General features: G+C 40.4%; 1 protein-coding gene across 3 annotated transcripts; it reads left to right on the top strand.

The window, feature by feature from the left end:
- The first annotated feature begins 4,541 nt into the window (after positions 1 to 4,541).
- Positions 4,542 to 10,971, top strand: LOC117735087 (zona pellucida sperm-binding protein 3-like). Of its 3 annotated transcripts, XM_034539521.1 has the most exons (11): positions 4,542 to 4,629; positions 8,597 to 8,892; positions 8,966 to 9,081; positions 9,162 to 9,265; positions 9,338 to 9,512; positions 9,717 to 9,834; positions 9,914 to 9,996; positions 10,085 to 10,233; positions 10,316 to 10,474; positions 10,576 to 10,680; positions 10,763 to 10,971. In XM_034539521.1, the coding sequence occupies exons 1-11, from the start codon at positions 4,599 to 4,601 to the stop codon at positions 10,951 to 10,953; spliced, it is 1,527 nt and encodes a 508-aa protein (XP_034395412.1). In that variant the 5' UTR covers positions 4,542 to 4,598; the 3' UTR covers positions 10,954 to 10,971. The 3 variants fall into 3 exon arrangements, with proteins under 3 accessions (XP_034395412.1, XP_034395411.1, XP_034395410.1); XM_034539520.1 differs by lacking the exon at positions 4,542 to 4,629 and having other exon boundaries at positions 8,470 to 8,892; positions 10,796 to 10,971; XM_034539519.1 differs by lacking the exon at positions 4,542 to 4,629 and having other exon boundaries at positions 8,470 to 8,892.
- The last annotated feature ends 2,276 nt before the right edge of the window (positions 10,972 to 13,247 follow it).

Here is a 13,247-nt window from a genome sequence, read left to right as displayed (position 1 = left end):
TTGAATGAGGTGACTACATTACACTGAATGTATTTCTTTAATGAGCAAGCTTAATGATCAGTTATAACGTTTTTTTAAAAGTGGGAGGGGAAGGGATAGTCGGTCCATTAAATTCATCAGCTTTGGATGAGTCATCTGTCAATGGGTTCAACACCTAATAGTGGCATCATTAGGGGCCAGTTCCTAGGTCAGTGCGGTGGTTATGAGTCTAGTAATAAGAGTCCTAATGCAGGGGATGCAACAGTATCCACACAAGATGAGTATGCTGTTCATAATGGAGATTGTTATTACTGAGAAACAATTGTTTGTACTTTTGTACCATGAGTCCAATAAACCTGAGAAGGAGTCGTCAATGCCACTGTTTTCTGCTTGAGGGAAGTCAGTCCTGCTACTGTTCTAGTCACTGATCCGTTGGGGGCTGTGTTGTTGGGAATGAAGGTGCAGCACATAGACCCAAACATTTTACATACTCCGCCTTTCTCAGCCAGCAATATCTTATTTCATTCTTTTTTGCCTGGTCATTAATGAGGTTTTATCTAATTGCTCTAACAACCCTTTGATTGCATCTATGGTGTAATTGACACATCTTTGCTCGTTGTAATAGATGTACCTAATCCAATCTACATTTTGTTAATTGTGGACTATAGGAACAGAGATTCAAAAACTTCTAGGATCTGATTGCGGGCTTTGAACAGTGCGCCTACATCGCCTCAAGGGGTTCGGTGGTGTGCGCGCATTTGGAAAAGTTTTATTTGAAATGTGATTCGGATCCAATGATTGGTTCATTGCAACAGCTACTGTGGTATTCTCTAGGTGGGGGGGAGGTTCTTTGAAATGTTGCATCCCCCACCATATTTTGCCAGAACAATTAATAGAAACAACAGGGCAACAGACAGAGGAGCAACACACAGGACATAGAGAGATATGGACAGCTTCTGGGCTAGAATGGCAACAAGGAAGCATAAGGTATACATTTTTTTTGGCAGGTGTGGCTTGACTACATCTGTTGCTTTTATTGATGCATGCATATATTGTGTCATACATGATGCAAACTATGCATGTTGTATCTGAAGTTTGTTACACTATACTTACAATATTAATGAAAACAAAATATGGTATGTTTTTCCATTTTGTTCTTTGTTCATTTTCAATAGGTGACAGGAGCCAAAGAATTTCAGAGGCTTGCTGCCATCGCCAAGCTGGTCCTGGTGTTGCCCCATCCAAATGCAGATGCTGAGAGGGTGTTTTCAGTTGTGGGACTAAATAAAACAAAGACCAGAAATAGCCTGGCATTGGATGGCACCCTGTCCTCCATCATGGCCATAAATATGGCCGACCTGGAGCCCTGCTTCAGATGGGAGCCCCCCTCAGCGGTCATCAAGGCCTCCAAGAAAGTACAACCTTGACCACAAATCGTAAAAAATTCTGATCTCTGATACCTCATTTTTTGTTATTTTATTTATGTGTTGAACCATTGTTTTGGTTAAAAAGGCTACTGTTTAAGCACTTTATTTGTTGCACTTTTTTGTTTCATAATGAAAAATATTTCTCCCTAACTAATCTTGTGTCATTTTTTGCTTTTTTGCTCTTAAGAATACAATTATTAACAATATAGGTTAGGTTTCAGTTAAGAATTAGTTGAATACCATTGTAATCAAAATGTCAATCAACCTACCTTGGTCAAATCTTAAACACAGGTCTATTAATTAGGCTATATTGTGGTACATAGACAGTCATTGAGGCACAACAATAGTTTTCTGGTTGAATGTTCAGCTCAAGTCGTGAGCAAATGAACATGAATCAGAATAAGTTCAGGTATTGCACATCTTTAGCATACCACCCAAATCCACTAGAATGCATGAAATAACATCTACATAAACCAAAATTTCCTGGAGGCGGACGACCATGTCTTTGCTTCACAGAATGTAACGAATGTTGTCCATCTCCAGTAGGCCGCCCCTATCAACGACTATGGGCCCCACAAACCATCAGAATGCAGGGCACAACATAGGTACAGCGCCAAATTAATTCCAATTTCCTGATATTTGAGCCACCAACGTGTGTGGCTGCGTGCGCGGCAAAATTTTGGTCACCCCCGACAAAATCTCACTCCAAGGTTTTTTGAAAAGTTGGCAGCTCTGCACTGTAGCAGTCCCTCTATCTAATTCCGTTTGCTCGGCCTGTGAGCAGATTTCCAAGCCTTTGCGATTTTATGTTTAGCTTCAAGAAGACAAAATATGACCATCTTTTTTTTGCTATTGTTAAGTGTACAGTTTGCTGGGAAACACCCAAAGAGACAAAGTTTTGGACATAATGGAAGTTGTTTGTTGATAAAAATAGATACAATATTAATAATCTCTTTCCAAAAATCTTGAATGAGGGTGTATTCCCAGAGGCAGTGAGCCAAGCTACCTTTATGTATCCCACATTTAGCACATGTATCCGGTGTATTGAGGTAAATGCGATGTAGTAACTCTGGAGAGATATATGTTCTCATCAACCATTTATATTAGAGAATTTATTGATTGGACTTGACACTGTAGACATATGTCCTGCCATTCTTCTACAGTGATTTCTTCATTTAGGTCTGAACACCATGCTAACCTTTTGTCATCTGAGGATTATTCTGCTGCAGCGATGATAGTCTGATAAAACTTTGAGATCAGACCAGCTGATCCATGCTGGTTTAGAGCTATCTTTTCTAAAGAATTTAGAGAGGGGAGATTTGCTGAGTGCTGTGTTTTTATTATGAAGCTTCTTATCTGGAGATGTTTTAAGAAATGTTTTGTAGCTATTCTAAACTTTTGCTTGATCTCATTCAAGCTTAAAAGAGTTTGAGCATCATAATCGTACAAGTCTGAAATCTTTTCGATACCTCTGTCTGCCCATAACTTAAAACCAGGGTCGTTAGTACCTTGTGTAAAGTTTCTGTTCCCCCAAATAGGTGAGTATTGGGATAGAGGAGTCTTTTCCCCAAGATAACTTAACACCTCATGCCATACTGTCAGCGTATTTTTAACAAAGGGGTTTGCAGTGTGTTTCTTCAAAGTGAGTTTCCTGAATAAAGGTAAAGATATAAGGGGATTTTGGAAGTTGTGGTTTCTTCCATCCTTATCCAGTGCAGCATTGACTGGTGTTCAAACCAATATGAGGCTGCTCGTAGTTGGGCAGCCCAATAGTATCCCTGGAAATAAGGGAGTTTTGCCCACCTCGGTCATATGGTAAGTATAACAGGGTCATACGAAGTCTAGAGCGTCTATCGTTCCAAATGTATTTACAAAAAAGCTGTTTCATTTTGGTAAAGAAGTGCGAAGGAGGAGCAAGTGGGATGGTTTGGAAGAGGTATAGAAATTTAGGAAGAATATTCATCTTCAGAATATTAATACGCCCAATCATGGAAATTGACAAAGATTTCCATCTATTAATAGATTCAACTACTGACTCAGTCACAGGGTTATAGTTAGTAGGTACCATGGATTCTATTGTAGGCGTAATTTTAATACCGAGGTATGTAAAGCTGTCCATAATGTTCCTAAATGGTGTATTTAGTGGTGGAGTTAATCTCAGATTTTTTTCAAAAATAGGATTGTAGACTTTGATGTATTAACTTTATAACCTGAGAAGCTGCCATATGTTCCTATTAAGCTTAGTAAAGAAGGTATAGATTGTTTTAAGTCTGTCAGAAAGAGCATTATATCATCAGCAAACAATCCTATTTTATTCTCAATATCATTAATTGTGATACCAGTTATCTCACTATTGCTTCTAATTGCCATTGGCCAAGGGCATCCTTGTCTTGTGTCTCTACAAAGAGAAAGCTGTTTTGATACCATATAGTTGGTCATTACTGAAGCACTAGATTTATTATATAAAAGTTTGATCCAACTCAGAGTTAAAATTACCAGCACTTCAAATAGGTATTCATGCTCAACCCTGTGTCGTATGTGTACAGATTGTAAAGGCCTCTGAGGCAAATTTGTAATTTGTGATATTGGGCTATACAAAATAAACTGAATTAAATTGAACCCTGTCAAAGGCTTTTTCCGCATCAAGTCCTATCACAGCCATATCAGATATTTCTTTCTTGGCATATGTAATGTTCATCAGTCTACGGATATTGTGAGAGCCCTGTCTTCCTTTAATAAATCCACTTTGGCCACAATAGATGGCAAATGTTTCTCCAACCTTTTGGCAAGCATTTTTGCTATTATTTTCACATCATTATTGATTAAGGAGATGGGGCGATGAGATTCATACATTGTGGAGGGCTTACCTAGTTTTAATATTAAGGTTATAAGTGCGTTCCGCAGAGATGGGGGCAGCTCATCATTTCCAAGTGATTCTTCAAACATATTCAGTAAAGGAACCAGTAGAATGTCCTTACATTTTTTTGTAGATTTCAATAGGAACACCGTCGGGTCCTGGAGCTTTCCCTCCTTTCATACTGTCTATGGCCTCTGACAACTCAGATATTACGATTGGGGAGTTGAGTTCCTCTTTTGCACTCTCACCATGGAGGGGTATTTTTATCTGATCTAGGAAGGTGTGGAGTGCGTGAGATGTGTCTGGGCTTTCTGACGTGTACAATTTAGAATACAATGTCTGGAAAGTGCTATTTATTTCTTGTGGGTGAGTAATTATCGTTCCTTTCTCCGACTCGATTTCTAATATTGATCTTTCGTTCTGCATTGATTTTAAACACCAGGCCAAAAGTTTCCCTGCCCTTTCTCCTTGGTCGTAGTATGTCTGTTTCAGTTTCATTACGCTATTTAATGCTTTATTTGTGGATAATTCATTATACTGTGCTCTAAGAATGGCCAGTCTCTGTCTAGTCTCATTTGTATCATTAAGGTTAATTTCTGTCTCACGTTCTTTGATATCTTTTTCCAGCTCCATCAATTTTAGGTGCTGTTTATTAGATATGCTGTTTGTATAGCTGGTCATTTGGCCTTGAATGCCTACCATCTTGTAGACGATGATGATTAATAGTAAAGCATGATCTGAAATGACGATACTTTTATACAGTGAGTCGTTAACATTAGGTATCATGGACTTAGAGATGAGGAAATAGTCTATGCGGGAGTAAGAATTATGTGTAGCAGAGTGACATGAGTATTCCCGTCTTGAAGTGTTCTTATGTCTCCAGATATCACAAAGATTTAACTCAGACATAAAATGTTGTATTACCTTCCTTCTTTGCTTATGTGAGGTGTCCACACCTGATAATGTATCCAGTGTTGGATTAAGAGCACAGTTAAAGTCTCCTGCCATACAAATCCCCCCATGCAATGTTGATAAAGTTAGGAACAGGTTATTATAAAACTGTGTATCATCATTGTTAGGACCATATATACATACTAAATTGAAATCTTGGTTTAATAAAGAGCCCTGGACAATGACAAATCTGCCTGCTGTGTCTCGAATAGTATTGTACACTCGTAATGGGAACAGATGAATGAATAAGTATTGCTACCCTCTTGCTTGGGAGGATAATGAGACAGATATGACCTGACCTGGTCATCTCCTTTTCAAGGGGATGTATTCACTGGAAAGCAAATGGGTTTCTTGAATAAAAGCTATCTGTGTTTTTAGCTGCTTCAGTCTCGACATTACTTGTTTTAATTTCACTATATTCCTAAGACCTCTAATATTCCATGAAATAATATTTATTTTAGTGTCACCAATCATGATGAAGTAAGCAAAATAAGATTACCTGCAGCCAATGTTTTATTCATGCCATGTGATAAGGTGAATAGTGTGACTTCAAAACAAACAAACAGAACAAATAATAACAATGGCCTCTCCCAACTGAGGCAACATCAGTAGGCCTAGCCGTCACATATCTTAGGTATTTTAGACTTAATGGTCTGATTAGCTCTCTCTAATGTAATAAAGTTCAGACAGGAAGACACCCTCACCAGCAGCACATATCTATACCGGCTGTCACTGTCAGAGGAGTCACAAGTCTACCAGCTGATCAACAGCTGGGCACCCGAGCCAATAGCGCAGAGTCCCAAGCACAGAGTCACGCCCTCTGCATTAGCCTATCAGCCGTTGCCATCTCCTCTTAAATGTGCTGTATCCCTGCCTCTAGCGCCGGCTGCTGTTTCCATGCGACCCTCCGCCTCCCCAGCACCATCAGCCTTCTAAAATTCAGCAACCCATCGCATCTCCAGCCAACTCCTTCAGAACCTCCAGCCACTACCACCAGTGTCTGGACTTCTTGGGGGGATTCAGTTATTGCTGCCGCTCAGGGCAAACAGAGCGCGATCTCAAATCTCCCCGCCAAGTTCAAGCGCCAAATAAATTCAGTGTAACTCATCAACTGCTGCCTAAATGTAAAAATAGGAAAATCCAAACCAATGCTAACATGCTATTCTGGGAATGTAATTCCTGTAATTATCTGCTAGGGACGTAATGTTTTACTTTTGAAAATCCTTAAGTGTATTCTATCATTGGTCACCAGTGAGTCAAAAACTATGTGTAGATGTCACTATTTATCTTGGGTAAGCTCTCGGTCAGTGCTTCACTCTTCCACTAGTTGTTCCTATTTCTTACCTCCCTGTGTCTTGTATGTTCTTCCGGCTGCCATTTTATCTCCAGATCACTTTCTCCACCGATACCTAAATGTCCTACGATAAACTACACAGGATTTGGTTTAAAAACAACAGGTTCCTGCTTACCGTTTATATGGCACATGGGAGGATTCCGCAAAATGTCGGACCATCGAGCTAAATCGCCTTCCGTCGAGCCTCACCAAACTGTTGTGTTAAAAAAAAGGCATTTGTATTTGATAAAAATGCAAACAAAATATTTATTATATATTTTAGTCTTTTTTTCAAGAACAATTTTCCAAACAAGAACAAAATGTCCTATATATAAAATCAAACTATTTACTAACTGAAAACGGCAGAGTTTTTCCAAAGCGTAATGTCATTAGTAATTTCCCACGTGTTCATTGGTTAGTTTCACACAAAATATTGATGGACACACTATTCCACAAATTATGTTGAAGGGCAGAGCTCGACACAAACATCACACGACATGTCCAAGCTCTTGGCTCGCTGTGTGAATCACGTATGATCTTGTGAGAATATAACCGTTGCGTAAACACCGTAGGACGCACCAAAACGTCCATAGACTCCAGAGGGTTAATGAGCAGAGTTATGAAGTCATTTCAAAATACTTAACAATACATTCCAGTTTAAATGGTTCCCAAGAGGACTGAATATTTAGGTAGTAAGCTGTGCTCAGATGAAGAAAATATAATCTCTATTAATATGTTTTGTTTAATGCAAAAACTTAGGGCAAACTTAGACAAATGGAAATTGTTCAATCTTACCGTATGGCGAAAATATATATATCATTAAGATGGTGCTAACTCCACAGTTTAATGATACCAGAAACCATTTCTCAAGGAATCTTTCAACAATAAAATAATCTAATTAAGGTTTTCTTATGGAATGACAAAAAGCCAAAATTAGTATAAAAAAAGAGATAGTGGAGATTGGCTCTTCCAAATATGGAATGATACATCTTAGCATGTGAAAATAATGAGATAACATGGCACTGGGCAAATTATGAATCTACCTTGGGTAAAGATGGAAGGGGTACTAGCAGCGCCATCTCAGGTTTAGGACTCGTTATCACAAAAACACACAACAAAACAGTTAATCTAATTTTACATGGGTAAGTGACCTACCCGGCTGCCTCAAACGCTTCCACGTCGACATAAGTCATAACCCAGACCATCGCGGCGCCACCACCTTCTCCAGTCTACTCCGGACTCCCGTTCCCTGTCAGTATGTCCGAGCCACAGCAACCTGTCTATTTCTGAGCCACAGCTACGCACAATACCCCTGTCGGCGTCCCAGCCTACTCCAGACCCCCCGTGTCCTGTCGGCGCTCCTGCCGACTCCGGAGTCCCGCTCCCCTGAGCTCCGAACCCCAAAGTCTCCGAACTCCTACCATGATCCCAATTTAGCATCTGCAACCACTGCCCTTCTGGCCTGCCTGTACCCCCAGGACAGTCAGAAAAACATAGTTAATAATAATGAGGCAGGTCCTGGAGTAACTGGTCAGAAAAATGGAACTTGTAAAAGAAAAAGGAAATGCAAATGATTGATGGGTATTGTTTCCTGAGGCATTTTCTACTTTTTTTTAATAATGTTTGAACTGCATTTCTGTATGATTTTCTTTTTACAGTTTTTAGTTAGTGTAACACATATTTGAATTTCAAAAGATACAAGCAATGAAGAAAATATGTGTGAAATGTTTTAACATATTCTATCTAATATGTTTGAATCCCCATCAACTTCATCAGACTTGAATGTTAGAAGTTGTAAAACCAATCAGGTTGATTAGTGGATGATTAGACCCAGGTGGGCAGTGCTGCTTTGATGAGGCTGATTGTCTGAATATAAAGTAAGAAATGCTTCCCTACTGAGATTGTTGTGCTGCTTACTGGGTCAGACAGGAGGACAGTTTGCAGTCTGAACCAGTTTGCCGTTCTTCCGTGCTATGAAGACCTTGTGTTTTTTGGTTCACCTCCTGGTTGGACTGTGCTTCAGGTCAAACTCTGCTTTTCCTCCCCAAGATTACACTCAACATGCTTCAATTCAAAGTCCTCAGATCACAGGGAGCTCCCAACACTCTCGGCAAGAAAAGGCACCAGCCGAGGAACAAGCGCAGGTGAATACGGTCAGAGTGACCTGCCATCCAGACTCCTTTGAGATTATTATTAAAGCTGACATGTTTGAAGTTGGAGCTCCTGTTAATGGCGATGACTTGCGCCTTGGAGTGGAGCACAATGACTACTGTAGAGCTACAACGTCTTCAATAGATGAGTACAGAATCCTTGTTGGACTCATGGACTGCGGCACCAAACAAAGGGTAATGATTCATTTTATTCAATTAATATATTCCACAATATACTAGTTTTACATGCATCTACTACTCTCCACAGATGACTGAAGATGCACTGGTCTACACAAACCTCCTTGTATACTTGCCTGTGGCCTCTCCAGATGGGGTGGTTCGAATGAATGAGGATGTAATTCCAATTGAGTGTCATTATGAAAGGTCTGTCTTTTAAAGCTCATTTCTTTAAAGCGCTCTAGACCCTTTCTCGCTTTCTTTTAAATGCTTTTTCTATTTCTTAGGAAGTATAGTTTGTCCAGTTATTCACTCATGCCCACCTGGATCCCCTTCATGTCTACACAAGCTGCAGTGGAAACTTTGGAGTTTGACTTGAGAATTTTGACAAGTAGGTTTCGTCCATTTCTCATGCTTGACTTATTTGCGATCACTATTTAAATATCTTCTAATTTTTGGGCAGATGACTGGCTTTATCGAAGAAGCTCTAATGTGTTTTACCTGGGCGATCCCATCGGCATCGAAGCCTCAGTCAGAGTTGGACATCACACGGGGCTCCGAGTGTTTGTGAGCAGCTGTGTGGCGACACTTTACCCAGATGTATCCTCTGAGCCGAGATACGTCTTTGTTGAGAATGGGTAAGCACTTGGAAGATTATTGCATTGTTTGAAGCCTTTTATGGCTCCAGAGAACACCGTGTGAAGTCTGCTCAATTGCCTCAAGTGATGTCATGTTAGCCTGTGTCAGTTGAATCTGAAGACTACAAATTAGAAAATACATGTAGGTATTGAAGGGAAGATTATCCACTTCTGGAAGAACAGAATGTTCCCTTCTCTTCACAGGTGCATGGTTGACTCTGAGCTTCCAGGTTCTCGGTCTCACTTCTTATCCAGGACACAGGATAACAAGCTCCACTTGACAATTGATTCCTTTAAATTTCATAATGAGGATGGAGGAGAAGTGAGGTTCTACTTTAACTGGCTCAAGTATTATTACACACGTACATAGTTTTCCTAAATGTACTTTTTTCATCTCACAGCTCTACATCACATGTCACCTGAATGCTGTACTAGCAAATGATGTAGAGGCACCAAATAAGGCATGCAGTTTTGTAAATGGAAGGTAAGGGAGATCTAGCCCAAAATGTGTGTCATATAAAAATGCAGTGTAAATGAGGGTGCGTGTAAAACATTTTCTAATTGCATTTTAGATGGAGGTCAGCTGATGGTAATGACTATTTATGTGGCTATTGTCAAAGTCACGATAAGCCTAACAGTCCTGGCAAGTTTGGTCCTCGTGGGTTTGAGAAGCCAGATGAACCTGAACTGTTTTGGAGGAGTGGACTGAGAACCAATACAGGTTTGGTTCCTAATAGAAGCTTGTATGATGGGAACATGCAATGTCTGGCTTCAAACATGGTTTTGAACTTTAAATTCTTTAGTGTGGGAAAAGGAGGCAGGAGTGGGTCCGATAATTGTCCTGCCAGCCAAGCAGAACAGTGGGCCAATACCTGTGGAGGAGCTTCCTTCTAGTCTGAATAAAATCGCCAGACCTTCATTGTTTGGCAGCCAGTGGAGAAGTGGAATGAATGACAAAATTGGTAAGTTGAACTCCGAAGCATCTTTTTTTTTTTTTTGGGGCCCATATGTTGAACATGTTCAAGCATTTTGTGCTCTGTTAACGATCTTGACTATCTCCTAGATGAGAAGGGACTCCTTGGTTCACAATCTACACCAGATGAGCTTGTGGTTCAGGCTTCAGATTTTAAGCAGAATCAAGATGAAAATGGTGGAACAGATTTAGAAGGTAAAATATGGAAAGATTTAACAAATCTCTTATTAGTTTTAAATGGCACTGTCATAGAAATTAAAACCACCTCTACTTTCAGATGAAGATGCTGTGAAATTCTCTGCTTTTCTAGAAAAGGAATCTCCCGAGGTGGACTTGGAATCAAAGGGAGCGACTGTGGCCGAAAACGGCATATCAACCCTCAACTATGCCAGCCCAACTGTTCAGTTTACTGTGGATGTGACCAAAATGACAAATGCCCTTCTAGATAGAAATAACTCCCAAATATAATAAACTATTGCTGTTAAATTGACTACTTTTTGTGTGCCGTTGATGCATGGTTTTCCTGCAATGCACAAGGAAAGCCTTGTTAAAAGGACCAGTGTGTCTGCTTTAGTGTCACATCTAGCAAGAGGGTCCAGACTTGCAACCAGCTGAATAACCCTGCTTTCTAAATGTTTAAAGGAATGGTTTTGCCCCCTTTTGTAGTTTCCTCCTGATACAAAGGTGAGCGTATACTAGCCACTGAAATGTGTGAATTTCTGCCACACCAGTGTCGGCAGTCAAACCAACTTTAAAATGCCACAATCCAAACTTCAGAGCAGGATAATGGATTTAAAAACTGATCTGAACTTTTCACAGCTGTCCAGTTTCCACACAGACTTAGTTTGGGACACTTATTACATCGCTGTTATGGAATCTTCCGAAGGTTTCAAATGTAGCACGCAGAGACAAACTGCAAAATTAGGTGGTGGAAATGGAAGCATTGCTAGTGAAGCAGTATGTAATGGGAATTTTATAGTCTTAGTATGTAAATCATCTGTCCTGCAGAGGTGAGGAAGCATATTGGATACATCCCCCGTACCTTTGTCAAATAAACAATCACTTGTGGAGACAAAGGACTGGACGAAGACTGTTATAATTCCCAGGATCTTTGAATACTCATCTGACCAAGAAGGGATTCAGGAGGAGACATTTGTCTTCAGATCCTTTGATTAATCAAAAGATCTGAAGATAAATTGATTTTAGAGACAAGTTCTGGTTCTTCATTTCAGCTTTAAAAGACAACACTGGGTGCGAACAAATTTTGCGGTCACAGTACAATACAGATTTCCGCTCAGCAGCGGGTTTATACTCAAGAGAAAACCAAAGAAATCCAGAAATGAAGATTACAAGGTCTTCATGAAAGGCATTATTGAAAATACCCACTAAGCAGCTCAGTCGCAGTGATGGCAAAGTGTGGTACATTCCTCACTTCGGGGGTGTACCACCCGAAGAAAAAAAGATAAGAGTAGTCTTTGATGGACAGCTACGTATCAGGGAATGGCCCTGAATGAACAATTACTCCAAGGAACTGATCTCATTAACACTCATTGCTGTCTTACGATTCAGGGAGCACCCAGTATGGCTAGCATACCCAGATGCATCAAGCCAGAAGGATTTGGAACCCCACAGTTGGCACAGCTGCACCATTTTGCTGATGCTAGTGAGGATGGTTATGCCACCACCTTATATTGTTAACCAGCCAGGATAATAATAATATACTGTTCCATTCTAATGGGAAAATCTGAAACTGTCACAATACTGGAACTAACAGCAGCTGTCTTTGCTGTCAAAATGGACAGAATGCTCAGAAAGGAACTTTAGGTTCCATTATGGGAATCAATTTTTTGGACTGACAGCACTACGGTGCTTAGGTACCTTTCAAATGAAGACGCTTGCTTCAAAACCTTCGTAGTTACCACAATAAGGGAGCAATCTCAGCCTACACAATCGCATTATGTCAACTCTGCATTAAATGCCGCTGACTTTCGAGGGTTGAAAGCTGAGAAGTTCATCCAGAGCAAGACGTGGAGGCAAGGTCCTGCATTCTTGCTGAAACCACAAAGTGAGTGGCCAAAGCAACTGGATCAAGAGGATTCAGCAACAGAAGACCAAGAAATCAATATATGTGCTACAGTGTGCACAGCACAAAGGATAGCCTAGACCCAGTTAACTAGCTCATCGCTTACTCCTTGGGGTGGCTACTATAAAAGTTCAGAAGAATCTCGAGCTACTTGGTGCTTGGAAGAAGTCCCGAAGCCAGAGATATATAATGAACAATATTTAATTTAACAAACAAGGATCATCAAGTACATACATGGTCCCGGCCCGGACACCCTCACGTAATTCCGCTTCCACAGTCTACTGGCTTGAGCACTTCTCCTTGAGTGCTCCTGGCGTAGCCAACAGTTTCTGTCTGGCGCAACCCCGTAAGAGACCAAATTCGCGTCTCACAATTAGTTTTATTCGCAGTGCATTAGCTGAGCTAAGAGTTAGTGGAAATACCTTTCAGAGACACAGCATGCTACTCTGACCAGCGACTAAGACATGAGGTTCACACCTCAGAAGTCACCAGCTGTTTCATATTTCCGCTTTCCGGGCACTTCAGAATAAAAGCTTCTACAACCAGAAACAGCTGTTTTTAACGATCTCTCCAGAGAAACCTACTGTCACCAGAACCAATACATTTCATTCATAGTCATCCTATTAGGACAACCATAAAACATCTTACAATCCACATTACAGTTAATAGTGATCATACG

Source organism: Cyclopterus lumpus, chromosome 8, assembly GCF_009769545.1.
Source record: "Cyclopterus lumpus isolate fCycLum1 chromosome 8, fCycLum1.pri, whole genome shotgun sequence".
NCBI classification, from domain to species: domain Eukaryota; kingdom Metazoa; phylum Chordata; class Actinopteri; order Perciformes; family Cyclopteridae; genus Cyclopterus; species Cyclopterus lumpus.
Note: the sequence above shows the minus strand (reverse complement) of the source record. Positions and strands in the feature narration are given on the sequence as shown.